General features: G+C 63.0%; 1 protein-coding gene across 6 annotated transcripts in view; it reads left to right on the top strand.

Moving 5' to 3' along the window:
- ARVCF (ARVCF delta catenin family member) overlaps positions 1–15,001 on the top strand; it is a 36,054-nt gene that overhangs the window by 6,210 nt on the left and 14,843 nt on the right. For 3 of the 6 annotated variants that reach the window (XM_036823611.1, XM_036823609.1, XM_036823607.1), the window contains exon 2: positions 10,607–10,834. In XM_036823611.1, coding sequence (XP_036679506.1) covers positions 10,625–10,834 — 210 coding nt within the window. In that variant the 5' untranslated portion in view covers positions 10,607–10,624. Of the gene's footprint in view, positions 1–10,606; positions 10,835–14,125; positions 14,239–15,001 lie in introns of those variants that run through there. The other 3 variants (XM_036823614.1, XM_036823613.1, XM_036823612.1) reach the window with 1 other exon arrangement.

The following is a 15,001-nucleotide window of genomic DNA, read 5'->3' as shown; positions in this document are numbered from 1 at the left end:
GGTAATGAGGTCTGTGGGAGGCTGCCCACCGCCTCGCCTGCTGTGCCTGCCCTTGCTGCTCTTTTCCTGTCCCTGTTTCTCCCTCCTCCCTCATTCTCCTGGTTTTCTCCCTGTTTCTCTCTGTCCCTCTCTCTCTGCCTCTTCCTGTTTCCCCATCTCCTGCGCTTCTTGAGTCTGGTAACGGACTCATCGTGTCTGCCGCAGGCACTTCCACGCAGCCTCGCGGGCACTGGTTCCACCAGCCTCACCCGGGCTGAGGGAGGCTGTGCCTCTGTGGCCGCGGCCCCCGTGGGGCCTCTTGGGGTCGCAGCCGCGCACAGAGTGGGTTCTGCCTTCATCCGTCTTTCTTCAGCCTTTTAATTTTTGCTTATGATGGCTTTCGTGTTCAAAAACTGTTCAAATTTTTCATGTTTTGTGTGGAATCTGTGGAATTCTTCCTCCTTCAATCCTTCTGTTGTTCCACGCGTTGTCTAGCACGTGGCCAGATAAACACACATCCGTCTTCTCCTGTCGGTGTTTCCAGGTCAGCATCTACACTTGAGATTTCATCCGTCTAGAATTTACTTTGACATAAATGTGAGGCAAGGGCTGAACTGTGTTGATATGGTTGTATCTGAACAGTTTCTTGACTGATGTTTTCTATCACCAGGAACTATAAATGTGACATACCGCATCCTCAGGTTCGAGGTGCCTGTGGCCCTGTTAGAAGATCAGGTCGGGGCCTCCCTTTGACCAGTCTCTGTTCTGAAAAGTCACGGGCGGCCTCGCACTTGCCCTGCAGATGCAGGTTGGTCCACGCAGTTGGGGCCTCCTCCCCGGGACCCCCGGTGTGCTGGCCTGTGCGCGTGTGCATCCCGCTCTGGTTTCCCCAGGTCTCCAGCCCCTCTGAGCCTCCTTGGTTACTGAGAACAGGTCCCTGCTGTGGGAAGGCCCCTGAGAAGCCCCCACAGTGATCCGGGCCCCTTTGCAGCATCCGGCCTGTGAATGCGCGACTCCCTGTGGCTGGGAGGGCATGGGCTGTCCCACGCCCGAGTGGCTTTGTCATGCTGTGGGGGGTGAACGGGCCTCTTCCTCTAGGGTCGCGGGCTTGGCACCCCCAGGGCCTCCAGTGGCAGCACCACTGGGCCAGGCACATGCACGCCTGTTTGTGTCTCAGTTCGGGGCGGGTCGGCTGGTCCACCTGCCTCGCAAGCATCTTGCCTGCGTTGCCAGAGAGCCAGGTGCTGGCCCTCGCCTGTGGGCGGCCCTCAGCCAGGCATCCAGGGGTCTCTGTGATTGGACTCGTGGGTCATTCCCCGGGTGGGGGGGCTCAACGTGAGAGGCAGGAGCGAAGACCACGGCCCCAGGGATGCCCCCAGCCCCTTCCCACTCCGGAGCACGTGCTTCTCAGGAATAACATTCTACGAGGCCGAACTTGGCTTCAGACCTGGCTCTGCTCACCCTGTGGGGCTCAGCGCAGGTGGCACTTCGTGCTGGCCGCTGTGTTATGGTGCGAGAGCCATGCCAGCTTCTGGCTGTGCCATTCCTTGCTCAGGGTGCCTCACAGCTGGTGGTGTGACTGCGCTGCGGGGCCCAGGCCACCAGGAGGGACGGTGCCACGCCAGCCGTGCTGGGTGGTCTGTGCAAGCCTGAGGTGGCCATTGGCCTAGTGGCTCTTGGGGCAGCCCCTGCCCCTCAGCTCGCCCCTGGGGCCTCTCCCTGCCTTGCCAGCCACAGTCAGCTTCTGGCTGTTCCCTGGCTTGCTCTGCTTCATTCTCCTGCCTGGACTGGACTGTCAGGCTGCTGAGGGGCCTTTCTTCCCCAGGCCCTGGGCGTCCGTCCCCGTCCCTGTGTGACCTTCCACCGGGGCACCCAGAGTCGTCAGCTCCGCCCTGAGTTAGGTCTTGTGCTACGGGGACACCGCCCTGCAGCTCTGATTTGGGGAGGCTGAGGCCCAGTTTCTTTCGCCCACAGGGAAGGCTGCCCATTGTCAGCTGGGGAGAAGGAGACACCCCGCCCCCCTGGCACATCTTGCGAGGTTGTCATTTGCAATTGATGAGTTTGGTATTTCAAATATGCCTTTAGTTAAACTTTTTCTTTTCAAAATATTTTCACTCTCTGTGAAATCCTAATTAGGCCATTCATTCGTCTGAATGTACTTGCTGCTCTCTGCATTTTGCAAGATAACGAGGAGGCTTCGAGCGGGCTGCCAGCCAGTCCTCCGGGGCCTTTGCTCTGTGCCCTGCAGGGAGAGGCTGGCGCCCCGTGACCCCTGCACCCATGGGCCCTGGGCCGCAGTGCCTGCGGGACACCGAGTGTGCAGATGGGGACACTGAGGCCTGGGGTGGCAAATCATCTCTGACAGTCCAGGAACTTTGCACGATGTTTCCTTAAGGAAGCACAGAGCTGGGTTTACTCTTTCAAGATCCCAAGTTAAGGAAGAAAGGGAAGCACCCTGTTAACAAAGCTGTCAGCTGGTCCTTGCCATAGAAGAGCTTCTGCAAACAAGAGACGATAGCTGGGCAGCAGGGTCCTGCAGCTGACATCTGTGCGTGGATGACGTCCAGCCCCTCCGGGATGTGGGCAGCTTGGCGGCAACGTGGGCCCTCCTCAGTGCCGCCTTGGGTGTGTCCGGTGCGGGCCAGGCCAGGCGACCTCCTTCCTGCCCTGTGGAGGGACAGCAGCCTGGAGGCTGGGGCACAGAGCCCAGGGAGAGCAAGTTGTAAAGGCTAGGGTTGACATGACCGCAATCTGCTCAGCTTCTTTCTGGGTGGAAAGCTCAGACCCCAACCCGACCCTGACAACCCTGCTGGAGGCCTCTGTTGGGGGTGGCTCCTGGCCATTTGTGGGGTCCCTCAGGGACCTCCTGTGCCAGGGGAGTTTGTTCCCAGGGTCCATTTTCCACCACTCCTGTCTTCCCTCTTGACAGCTTTGTGTCCTTTTCTGCCCATTTGGCAGGTCTGCCTTGGGTTTGCATCCTGCGGCCTGGGGACAGCGTCCCGGCTGCTGTTTAGCTTCCGCCATGTTTTTCTTCAAATCCCCACAGGATCCTCATCACCCACGATCGGTCCTTCTCCTTATAGTTTGTTCCCAGCTCATCAGTTCAAGGCCGTCTTTAACCTTTTGAGGGCACATCAGCTGTTCCCTGATGTTTGTGCTGGTAAACGGCAGCTCTCCTGGGTCCCCGGGGGGCAGCAGGGTCTGCCTTGGGCCGTGGGGGCTGGAGCAGGTCTGTGCAGCCTCGGTGTTTCTGTCCAGGGTCCTGGCCCGGCCATGCTCCCCACTACTGTCACAGAGACACTTCGGTGTGGACTGAGGGTGGGCACCTGCAGGCTGTGGAGCCAGGGCAGGCCCGGCCTCACAGGTCTTGGTGGGGGCAACCTTGCCAGGTGTTCAGGACAGGAATGCAATCTGCCCAGAACGCTGACCCCCAGGAGCCTGAGTCCTGCCTCCCCCAGCACAAGGACCTGTCAGGAGTGTCAGGTCACCTACCATCCATTTTCCGGGGCAGGCGAGGCCCCACAGGGCAGCCTGGGTGCCTCTGGGTGTGTGTGTGCATGACTTTGTGGGTGGCCGCACGCGTGAGCCTGCGGGTGGGCTTAAGGAGTTCCCCAAATTGTCAGCATGCCAGCTGCAGTGTTCTGCGCCCTGGCGGGGGCAGGACACACAGACAGGTCCGGTTCCCAGCAGGCTCTTATGGTATGTGGTGTGGGGGGGGTGGGGGGGAGCCAGGCAGGGACACTGTGGGGCCCAGAGTCTGCACTGGGTAGGGGCGGGGTGAAGCCCCCTGCCCAGTTCCACTGGGTCATCATTTGCATATAAAAGGCAGGACTTTGCTGTCTGATGGAGGCTGGTGGTGTCTGGACCTGTTGCCATGGGCACTCCCGGGCTTCAGGAGCACTGAATTGGTTCCCAGGCAGGCGAGGGGGTCTGGAGCAGAGAGACTGGCGTCCAGCTCAGCTTCTGGGAGAGAATGGGAGTTCCCAGGGGCCCCTGGAGGAGCCAGTGCTGGCTGGAGGCCACACAGGACCCTGGGCAAGGGCAGACCAGAGGGGACCTGGCTCTTTGATGCTGTGCTCAGGAGCAAGGATGGAACCTCCCTCCACAGGGCGTGCTCTGGTCTCTTGCCTACACTCCCCTTTGATCCATCCAGGGCCAGGTGGCCACAGCTGCCCTGCCTCTACCCTTGGCAGCTGGAGGGTCCTCCTGACACCTGTCACCCCCTGGGTTGTGGGTACTGTGCCTGCAGGGCCTGGAGTCTCCCTGCTGGACCCCGGTGTTCCTGATGAGGGAACAGGGAACCAGTTTCTCACTCTCACACTTCCCAGGGAACCTCCTTCTGGAAGCTGAGCCCCAGGCCCCATCTCCCTGGATGGCGAAGTCCCAGGCTGGGCTCTGTGGGGAGGTGGACCTGGTATTGCTGACGATGGCCTGTGCAGGCCCGTCCCAGTGCCCAGAAGTGTCAGCAGCTTGCAGGAATGCTGGCGGGGAAGCAGGCGGGCGGGGTGTGGGGGCATGAGACGAGGCCTCCGCGGGGTGCAGGGGCATCTCATTTGCTGACCATGAGGGGCACTGCCATGTCAGGGTTGGCCCCTTGGCAGCCCCCCACCCCCGGGCCCTGCGTGGATCTGCCCACAAAGGGGCAGATCTCTCCTGGGGCCAGCTCTGCCTCGTGCTGCCACCCGGGGGCTGTGACCCCCAGGCTGGGGGCTTAGTTAGCAAAGCTGCAGTGGGTCACATTGAGGTCACTTGGGGAGGGCTGCCCGGCAGGGCGCCCAGCATGTGGGGGCACTGCGAAGTGCCTGGTCAGCAGTGGCCAGGGTGGCATGGGCCCACAGACTGGGACGGGGAGGGGCTCCATGGCTGGGGTGAGCCTCCCTGACTGCGGGGCCAGGGCACAGATAGGGCAACACTCTGGGGTGGGGACGGGGAGCTCTGCGCTCGGTCCCTGTCACTGTGCCCTGGACCCACATTGCCCTCGGGGTCCCATCTCCCAACCCCTGGAGTGAGCCGGGCCACAGCGAGGTTCCCTGAGGTCCTGGCTGCAGCAAGGCTACCCCAGGCCACCCAGCTGTGCTGGCTGTGTTCCCCCAAGGCAGGCAGGCGAAGATGGGGTCCCTGCAGCAGGGCAAGGCAGGCCAGGATCATGAGTAGGGCAGGCCCGGATACATGGGCAGCCCCTCAGCAGGCCTGATGCCAGGCCGCGCCATCTGACCTGCTTGCCCCCCGAGGGCTCCCTGTGCCTGGTTCCCACCCAGTCCTGAGTCTGCTTTCCCGTCTGGCAGGGAGTTTCCCCACTGCCAGTGCCTCTTCCACTTATCCAGGGAGAGCATGTTTCTTGTCAAATGGTGGAAAGGCCGTGGGAAGTTCTGAGGCCCCCACAGAGAGCCTCTCCTGGGGCCCTGGGGCTCATCCCAGAGACCCTTCCATGGGCAGCTGGGCAGGTGGTGCCGGGGTGGGTGTCTCAGCCCCTAACCACCAGGCTCTCCTGCTCCATCTTTCTTGGCTCCGCAGTCTTGGTGGGGGCTGGGCTGAGGGGCCATGCCTTGCCCCCCAGAGACTTACTGGCCACAGGCTCCCAGGGGTTGAACCCCCACCGCCCCTCAAAGGGGCTTTGTGCCACCACAAAGCGGCTCTGTCCCTCTCAGAGAAGCTTGGGCGTTGCCATGGTGACAGAGGGGGCCTGGGAAGAAGGGGTCCAGCGTCTTGAGGGAGAAAGGATGTTCCAGGCAGAGGGCACTGGTGCACACAGGCCACCAGCCCTCAGCCTGACCGGACAGCTGCCCCACCTGTGCCTTCGGGGGGGGGGTGGTCCTCGGGGTCTCATGGACCCCTTGGCCCCTGGGTAGGAGCTGGGCTCCCAGGCCCTGGTGCCAGTTGGATCCGTCGGGTTTGGTCCCAGCCTGGCTGTGAGCCTCAGGCTCCGCCTCAGGAATGCCTTGGCCCCTGTGCCCACCCCAGAGCACGGTGGGGTGGGGCTCTGAGCCTGGGCCCTCAGAACTGCCCCCTCGCTGCTCTGCTCTCCCTGAGATGGAATGGGGGGTTGGGGGAGCCACCTCCCAGAGGGACCCTAGGGGGAGGTATGGAGGCAACAGGCCAGCCCACCCCGCACAGTGGGGCACCTTGGCGTTCCCCAGCGTTATGCCTGGGCTCCCCTCTTATGGCCAGGCTGGAGTGGGTAGGCTGCTGGTGCAGGCAGAGAGACCACCAGCCCCAGCCCTCCCTGCCCTGCCCTTGGGGTGCCCCTGGGCTGGCTGCTGCTGTAGAGACCGTGGAGGAGATGGGTCCTCGCTGCCCAGAGCCCCCACTTGGAGCCTGTCAGGCATTGCCCTCGGGCTGCGACTGCAGCTGGAATCTGGGTCAGGTGCAGGAGGGGCAGCCTGGGATTGGGGGACTGCTGTCCATCGCCATCCCACGAGTCCACCCAGAGAGGCAGGGAACCCGGAGACTTAGAGCAAGTGTCTGTGACCTGCCCCGGCAGGAATCTCAGACCGAGACCCTTTGGGGGCCTCTGGTGTGGGCTCCCTGTGGCTCAATTCCCCCACTGAGGAGGGGCAGCAGCTGGATGCTCACCTACACCTGGCCCACTCTCCTGCCAGGGCAAGGCCTCCTCTGCCGTGTCCAGCCTGCAGTTACCTGGCCATTCCCCAGCCCTGGCCCTGGGCCCGGCCCCAGGCCCTTAGCTCCCAAGACCTCGGGCTCCGTGGGCCCCCAGAAGTGTCCCTGCCTTGACCTGGCTCCGAGCCTCCTGCATCAGCCTCCCCATAGCCCCTGGTCCTCCTGGACCACCAGTCCAGCGGCCCCTGCCCTGCCCTGGGGCTGACCAGTGCTGCCAGGGACCTGGCTCTCCCTTAGCCCAGGGTGCCTCATCAGTGCAGGGCAAGAGCCCCTTGGGAAGAACCGCCCAGACCCTTCCCCCTGCACAGAGTAGTTGTACTCTATGTGGTCAGTGGGTGCTGCTGGGTGTCCACAGGGACAGTTTGGGGGCAGGAGGAGGTCACTGAGGGGCCATCTCTGTCCACCTCCCACCCCCATGGTGTCGGGTCCAGGTGGCGATAGGGTCACCTCCTCTGCTAGGGAAATCCAATTTCCAGGCTGAATTCAGTTACAGTTCTCCCAGCTCCCTGAAAACCTAGCTGCTTCCCTCAGGTGGCGGGTGGCAACGCCCGCCTGAGCCCCTGGGGAGAGTTCCCTGGCCTCACACTTGCCTGGCCTGCTGGGGTGGGGGAGGGGCACCTGCTTTCCCATCTCTTACTTGCCGTCTTGCGAAGGCAGTAGCTCCTAGAACGTGGGTACGTGCAGAACTTTGGACCTGCTGCAACCTGCGGGCCAGGAGCCCTCCACCCAGAGCACCGCTGCGGCCGACACGCCCTCTTTCCATTGCGTGTGTGTATGTGTGTGTGTGCGTGCACGCGTGACCATTTCCACACTCATCCTTCGCACCTCATCTCTGGGCCACAAGCCTTGTCGATGACCTTTTCCCACCTCGAGTTGGGGTTTGGTTTTCCTACTGACTTATATAGGCACCGTATAGATGAAGGATATCACTTTTCTACCGGATGTTGTGAAGACGATCCCAATATGTTGACAGTATTTTCGTTTTCTTTGTCGTTTTCTCCTACTTCCCATATCATGGAAAATTGCAAACACAACAGTGGAGAGTAGTGTGACGTGTCCCCACGTGCCCGCGCATCTTCCGCGGCAGTGGAGCCGTGTCTACATGTACAGTCCCACTTGTCGTCTGTCTGAAACGCTCGCTACACTTGAAAAACAGAAGCCACAACCACAGCACGTGGCACTCTTTCTGGATGTTTAGAAATGTTTCATTCTCACAAAGGCGAGCTGGTCCTTTTTCCTTGGCAGTTCCTTCCACTGCTTTGAGGTCAAGAACGGACTCTTCCCATCCAAGCCCCCCCCAACCCTGCGACCCCTGCATTACACCAACTACGGGTGACCCTCTGGTCCTGGCCGTGGCACAGTGCCCGTCCTCGTGGGCTTGGCCAGAAGCTGTCCCCGCGGCTGTGGGCACCATCCAACCACAGCAGGGGCGGTAGGGTAAAGATGGGCACTTGAAAGGCCTGGCCAGTGCTGGGAGCATGGGGGGGACACCGTGCCCTCCCAGGTGGGTGGCCTTCAGTACCCCTGCTGCCTACTTTCCTCCCCATCAAGTGGGTGGGGCCAGGGGCGTGGAAGGAGGCTCCACCCGTAGCCAGTCCCCTCCCTCCCCTTGTGAAGGTTGGGGCAGTGGGCAGTGTGCCAACAAATGGCCGGCGAAGGGTCAGCACTGGAGCCCAGGCCTCCCGCCAGCCTGACCCGTAGGAAATTCCTCTAATTCCTCAACCCAGATTGGACTCTGTCCCCATAATTTGATTTCTGGAGCAGGGTTTGGCTAGGCTCCTTCTGAGGAGGAGCGGCTGGTTTAGCAGGAAGACGCCGAGTGTGGGCATGGTTTCGGGGGAGGGTGGGCATCTCCCCAGTTCCTTCGTGTGCCTGCACCCTCATGGGGGAGCGAGCGCTGGCCACAGTGGCACCCCAGCGGGCTTGGGGGCCCCTTCCCAAGAGTGTTTCTCAGGCTCACCCTTGCTCACCCATTCATCCACCCAACTACCCGTCCACTCATTCCTCCTGCCCGCCTCCCGTTCTCCCCCCACCCTGCTGCCTCCGTACCCACCCACCCTCCCATGCAGCCCCCTCCCGGCAGCATCCACATGTCCCCTCACTGTTCATCTGTGTCCCTTTCCACCCGGTCTCCTGCCCTTCCATCCCTCCATCCACCCACCTGGGGCCACTCCTGGGGTGCCTAGGCCTGGACACGGGCCCCAGGACAGGCAGCCTGTGTCTGCATGGCACATTCGTCCCTGTCCTCTTCCTAAATCCACCCCATGGGTGACGGGCAAGCGTGGTGAGGAGTGGCCTCCGCCGAGGACTCAGGAAGCTGGTGGCTTGGTCTGGGCAGGGGCGGGAGGGGCCTGCCCAGCAGGCAGTGCGGGGCCCTCGAGGGGAACAGAGGCTGGGAAGGCGTTGGCCAGGGAGGAGAGCGAGGGTCACTGAGGTCCTGCATATGGCACTTCCCTGGCGGCCCCCAGGCCTCCCGGGACAGCAGAGGAAGCAAGTCTGGAGCCGACCTCTACCTAGGATCAGCTGGGTAAAGCATCTTTGAAATCTCATGGTCCATCTTAAAAATTCATGCATGTTTTGCCTTCCATGTTATCACGTGGGTCCGCAGCCGGCCCACCACCCCCGTGCTGACCACCACCTCTCCCAGCAGGAATTCAATTTGTTGCTGTTTCATTTGTGTGACAGGTGCTGGGGAAGTGGAGCCCAGCCCTGGACCCACGCTGGTCTCTTCCTTCGATGGGCCTTGGTTTCCCCAGCTGTCGCGGGCTTTGGGGGAGTCTCTGTGCTGTCCTTTCACCTTGAAGTGCACCCGCGCCCCTGGCCCAGCTGGCACTGGAGTGGCCGAGCCCAGCGCTGACCCTTCCTCTCCAGGGCTTTGTCCTTGCAGCCGGTTCCCCAGGGGCCCATGAGCAGCAGAGCTGACCCTTGAGGGGTGCTGCCAGCCATGCCCAGGCCCCATGTTGGTATGGCCTTGGCGGACTGGCCTGGGTCAGGCTTTGTGCTGCACGTGGAGCCCCCGCGTGGCCTGCGCCCCACCCGCTGCCGTGCGCCTGGGTCTGAGCACACATACTTCTGCTGCTCTTTGCCCACAAAAAGCAAACATGCTGGTCAGCCAGGGAGCAAGTGGTAAGGAAAAGCGCTGGCTCTGGCTTGTCTTTGCAGCTGCCAAGCCCCCACTGCCCCCACCCACTCCCCGGGGGCCCACAGGGGCAGCGCTGGGATGGGGCCCGGGCAGGCCTGACTCTCTCCACACGCTGGGCCTCAGGCGCCCAGGCCCCTGCCCTCAGCCTCCTTCAGGGTCGGGCGTCAGGCACATGGGCCACTTCTGGACACGGAATCTCAGCCAGGCTGTATGCATGGGGTAGACACCGGCCTTGCTCCCAGCCAGCGTGGCTGGGAGTGGAGGTGGGACCGCTGGTCTGCAGGCCCGCGTCATCCCCGCACCAGCCTAGGAGGCCAGGCACCCAGCGGCTGTGGAGCAACTTCTCACTCTGTGCCCACTAGTACGCCGGCTCTGCCGTGTGAGCTGTGTGGCTACAGACAAGTCCCCCACCCTCTTTGGGCCCCAGCGTCCACCTCAGTGAGATGGGCCTGTGCTGGTGCCATGAGGGTGGGGTGAACTGGCATGTGCTTTGGACAGCAGACTGCCTGGGAGGTCTCAGAGCTGGTCACACCAGCTCTTTCTTTAATTCCCTTCCCTCCCCTTCCCTTCCCTCCCCAGCAGGCTCTGGGCCGCCCATGGTCCGAGGTTCTGCTGGGCCTGGCAGGAAGCAGGGAGCCCAGGTCACAGCCCCACACACCACAGGGAGGGAGCCGGCTGCTTCCGGCCAGCCTTGGATTAATGGCTTTTAATTTAGAATTTAATCAATGTGGCTTCTCTCCAGAGAGCTGGATGCTATGGTCTGGGAGTGAGTCATGTGATCTGTGAGTGGGGTGGGCAGGGGGCCCACGACGGCCTCTCCAGGCCCCCGCCCTGGCCCCACCCTGACTTGCTCTGCTTTGCCTGCAGTCAGCCAGCGTCCTGGTCATGGAGGACTGCAACGTGCACTCGGCTGCCAGCATCCTGGCCTCAGTGAAGGAGCAGGAGGCCCGCTTCGAGCGGCTGACACGGGCATTGGAGCAGGAACGGCGCCATGTTGCCCTGCAGCTGGAGCGTGCCCAGCAGCCTGGCATGGGCAGCAGTGGCGTGGGCAGTGGGCAGCCCTTGTCGATGGCCTGGCAACAACTTGTCCTGCAGGTAACAGCCCAGGGACTCAGGAAGGGTGAAAATGGCCAAGTGGGGAAAAAATCAAGGGGCCTAGGTGGACCACAAGCCAGCATGCAGTGGCTTATTGCAAGACCTGGGGCCTCTGGGGAGGGAAAGAAAGTGGAATTCCAACCCCCTTGGGTATGCAGGGCATCATGTGACTAATGGGCAGGACACAGCCCGACCCTCAGAACAGCACTTGCCACTTGTGTGAGCCCTCAAGGCCCAGGCAGCTGGGCAGGGTCTGTTCTGGGCGGCTCAGCAGTCAGCCTGGTGACACTGAGGGTTTTGCTTCCATGGAGTCTCCCTGCCTTCGTTGCCTGCATCAGTCAGTGGGTCAGCCCCAGGGGAGGCTTGAGCAGGGCTGAGGCTCTGCCTGCAGCCCAGCAGGTGACTGGCCATTGCCCCTGCTCAGCCCCAGGAGATGTAGAGCCCGGTCTGCTCTTGGCCAGGCCCTGAGGACTCTGAAGTTGGGATGTACAGTCAGGTCAGGAGGCCTCGTGGGGTCCTCCCGACACGAGCTGTGCCCCAGTACCGAACCTTCAGATGGGGCAATAGCGCCTGGCTCCCGGGGTGCTGGTGGGGGAGGAGGGAACGCCACACCTGGAGTTTGCTGTGATTGTTGCAGTTCCTGTGATTGACTGAGATGCAGGGCAGGGAACGGGCAGAGCTCCAGGGAGCCAGACGGGCTGCTGGCTGCAGGGGCCCGGCACATATGTGCTGGCGGCTTGGGGCAGCCTGGACCTCTGTGGCTGGAGAGGAAGGGAGGGGGTTACGGGTCTGGGTGGAGACTGGCCCAGTGCGCTAGTCTCACCTAGCCTGGGCGTTTGGGGCTCAGAAGCAGTGGTCAGTGTCAGGCTGGGAGACCTGGCCAGTGACTGCCCCCAAGCCTTGATGTCCTCATCTACCAGTGGGTGATCCATACGCATGGTCCAGCATGGTCCACAGTCAGAGCTGAAGACACATCTTCAGTGGGCCCAGACACACAGGGTAGCTGTCTTTCCAAGCCAGCTGGTGCTGAGGTGGCCGCACAGCCAGTTCATGGGAGGCTGGAACTGAGGCCAGGTGGGTCTAGGTATGAGGGCCACCCCTGTGGCCCCCTGGACCCCAGGCACTCCAAAGGGTGAGGCCTGCACCCCCAAATTTGGGGAGCAGAACAGCCCACTGGGCCACACAGGGACAGTGGCAGCCCATGACCCCAAGGCCACTCTTTAGGCTCCAGGCCCTCTTTCCAGCCCTCCCAGGCCGGAAAGGGCTCTGGCCTCCAGCCCAGAGGGTGCTGCTGAGGGTCAGCGCCCCTGTGGGAAGACATTCCCATAGCCTGGAGCTGCCCTGGCCTCCTGAGGGCTGCAGCCTGATGATCAGGCCACCACCCTCCCCACCCACTACCCCTCCCCACCCAAGGCCCTCCAGGCCTGCCCTTGGTTTTCTCTCTTGGGAGGAGATGGTTTCTCAGGCTGAGATCAGAGAGTGTGTGTTCCCAGGGCTGTGGCTGGACTAGCAGGGCTGATGGGGAGGCAGCCACATCCAGCGGGCCAGGCCTGGCAGCCTCCATGCCAAACCTGCTTCCCAGACCCATCTCAGCTGGAGGTGCCTAGTGACCCACCTGTGAGCCACGGCTGCCTGGACCTGGTCCTCAGTGTCAGAGCCCGGATCTGTGCAGCTTGGAGGCTGGTGGCAAGGCAGGTAGCTGGGGCTGGGGAGTTGAAAGTCTGGGGGTGCTGCTCCACAGTGCTGGCTGCCTGCCCTTCATCCTCCAGCAGAAAGGGTCGCCTCCTCCAGACACCTGGAGCAGGCTGGCTGGAGCAGGACTGGCCCTCACCCAATGTGTGTGTGTATGGGGGGGGGACACCTTTAGGGACCTGGCCAACTTTGGGCTGGGCCAAGAGGGGGATGAGGCTAGGGCAGTAACAGATGGTGAAATTTGAGAGAAGACAGAAATGACTCACATGTAAGCATCCAGGCCAAGTTCCCTTAGGGCAGTGGTATAGTCTTCTGCTCCTGCCCCAGGTAGCTCCACGGATGGAAGTTACAGGGGGGCCAGTGGTAAGGACAACTTAAGGGAAACTGAGACTCAGAGGGACATACAGTGGACACCCAGAGTGCTTGAGCATGCTGGTTGCATGGCCTATGTGCATGGAGTGTCCTAGAAGAGGAGTGGGGTCTGGGGAGAAGCAGGTGGGAAGCAGAAAGCCAAGGCTAAGGCCCCCTCTCTTGCCCAGCCCGCTGAACCTTTGTGGGCCGGCCCAGCTCTGTTCAACCCAGAGCATAGGTCTCTTGTTTTTGGTGTGAGAGCCATTGGCTTGCCTTTGTGGGGTATGACCCGAGAGGGCCCCAGCCCAGACCCTTCCCCGTGTCTACGCTTCCCTTTGGCCAAGCCAGACCCACAGGGTGGCTGCACCTCCATGCCAGGCTGCTGGGGGTGGGGAGTGCACCATAGTAGGAGAAGCTTTGATTAACCGCCCCCTCTAGCCACCACTTCCCAGTAGGTCAAAGACATGGAAGGGAGAGGATCTGAGGCCAGCTGGGCCCCACGAGCTTTCACCCAGGGTTACCCAAGAGTTGTGCTCCCTCCCCTCCCTTTGATCTGCTCTGACACCTCTCAGAGGATGGGGGACCCCTGGGCCTCTGTGACTTGATGGGGAGAACCCAAGACAAAGTGGGTCAGTGCAGGCTCGGGTTGAGCTCTGTGGGGACGCTTACTGGGGAGGTGCTGGAGGGTGGGCAAGGGCCTGGAGCCAGATCTAGGAAACCTGAGCGACATCGCCGTCAATACTGTCTTACAGGCCGCCATTTCACAGCTAGGGGAAACTGAGTCGCAGCCGGGATGGGCAGCTTGTGCCAGGAGGGTGGTCTTGCAGGATGCCTTAGCCGCACTGGCTCCTGCACTGCCAGAACTGTTTCCTCAACTGCAGGGGTAGGGCTGTGGGGTCTTTTACTGGGGGTAAACCGAGGCCTGGGAAGGAGGACTCCGCGGGAAAATGCTACCCCCGCGGTGCGGGGGTGGGGAAGGGGAGCCCTGACTGGCCTGAGCGCGAGGGCAGAGGGCGACCCCGGCCCAAGGCTGCAGGCAAGCCCCGCTCCGCGCCGGTCGGGGCGGGACTTCGCCCCGCCCAATTGGCCGCCCGCCGCCCCGCCCCTCCCGGGTGCGACCCCAACCGATTGGCTGCTATCCACCCCGCCCCAGCTTGGCCCCGCCCGATTGGCTGCTCGCCTCACCGTCCCGCCCCTCCCGGTTGGCCGCTGGCCGCGCCTAGCCAGGTCGGCCCCGCGGGGAGCGAGTCCGCCCAGCCCGAGCCGAGCGGCCGAGGCCCCGCAGCCGAACCCAGTCCAGCCGCCGCTACCGCCGGCTCGCGCCCCCCGCGCCCGGCCCGATGCCGGCCGAACTCAGACAGGTTGGAGGGAACTTGGTCCCGGGCGGGGGCACTGTCCCGGGGGCCGGTGGCGGAGGGCGGGGCGCCGGCCCTCCGGGAGGACCCGCTTTTGTTCGTGGAGCCGCCGGCCGGAGGCGGCTATTGTCTGCGGCCCCGGGCCGGGGCCGGGCGGGGCGGCGGAGTGAGCGCGCCGCCAGGGGTGCGGGGAGCTGGTGGAGAGGTGGGAGCGGGCGCACCCGGGCCAGCGCCCGGGACAGGTGCCTGGGACGGGGTGGTGGGCAGGGCCTTCCCGAGCAGCCCCTCTGCGCAGGTGGGAGGCCGAGTCTAGAGAGGGCGGCGCGACTAGGCCTCCCCCAAATTCACAGGGCCCCGGCTCTGGGGGCCGCGCAGGAGTTTCGGAGCTTTAATGCAAGCAGCGTCTGCCGCGGCAGCGCACGTGGAGAGAGGGCTGGGGGATGGCCCTGCCCACGTGCGGAGGCGGAGGGGGGCTTCCTCCCAGCACCAGCATGGGGGAAGGCTCGCGGGCAGCCCGCACTCTTGCTCAGAGGGGCGGGGTCCCCTAACAGGCGGGGAAACTGAGGCAGAGTGGAGGAGCAAGAGGTAGGTCTCCTACACACCTGCCCACCTGGACAGCTAGGTGCCTGCCTGCCCCAGAGATGGAGAGGCCAGTTCAGGGGAGCTGGGGGAATGTGGGGCCACTGTGTGCCTGATGGGTGTGGGCTGGGCTTGGGAAAGCTGGGGTGGGTGATGGCCCACCCTGCCATCGCCCACAAGCTTGCTCCCC

The sequence above is a fragment of the Balaenoptera musculus genome, chromosome 14 (genome assembly GCF_009873245.2).
Source record: "Balaenoptera musculus isolate JJ_BM4_2016_0621 chromosome 14, mBalMus1.pri.v3, whole genome shotgun sequence".
Classification (NCBI taxonomy): Eukaryota; Metazoa; Chordata; class Mammalia; order Artiodactyla; family Balaenopteridae; genus Balaenoptera; species Balaenoptera musculus.
The sequence above is the reverse complement of the archived record's forward strand: the minus strand, read 5'-3'. Positions and strand labels throughout refer to the sequence as shown.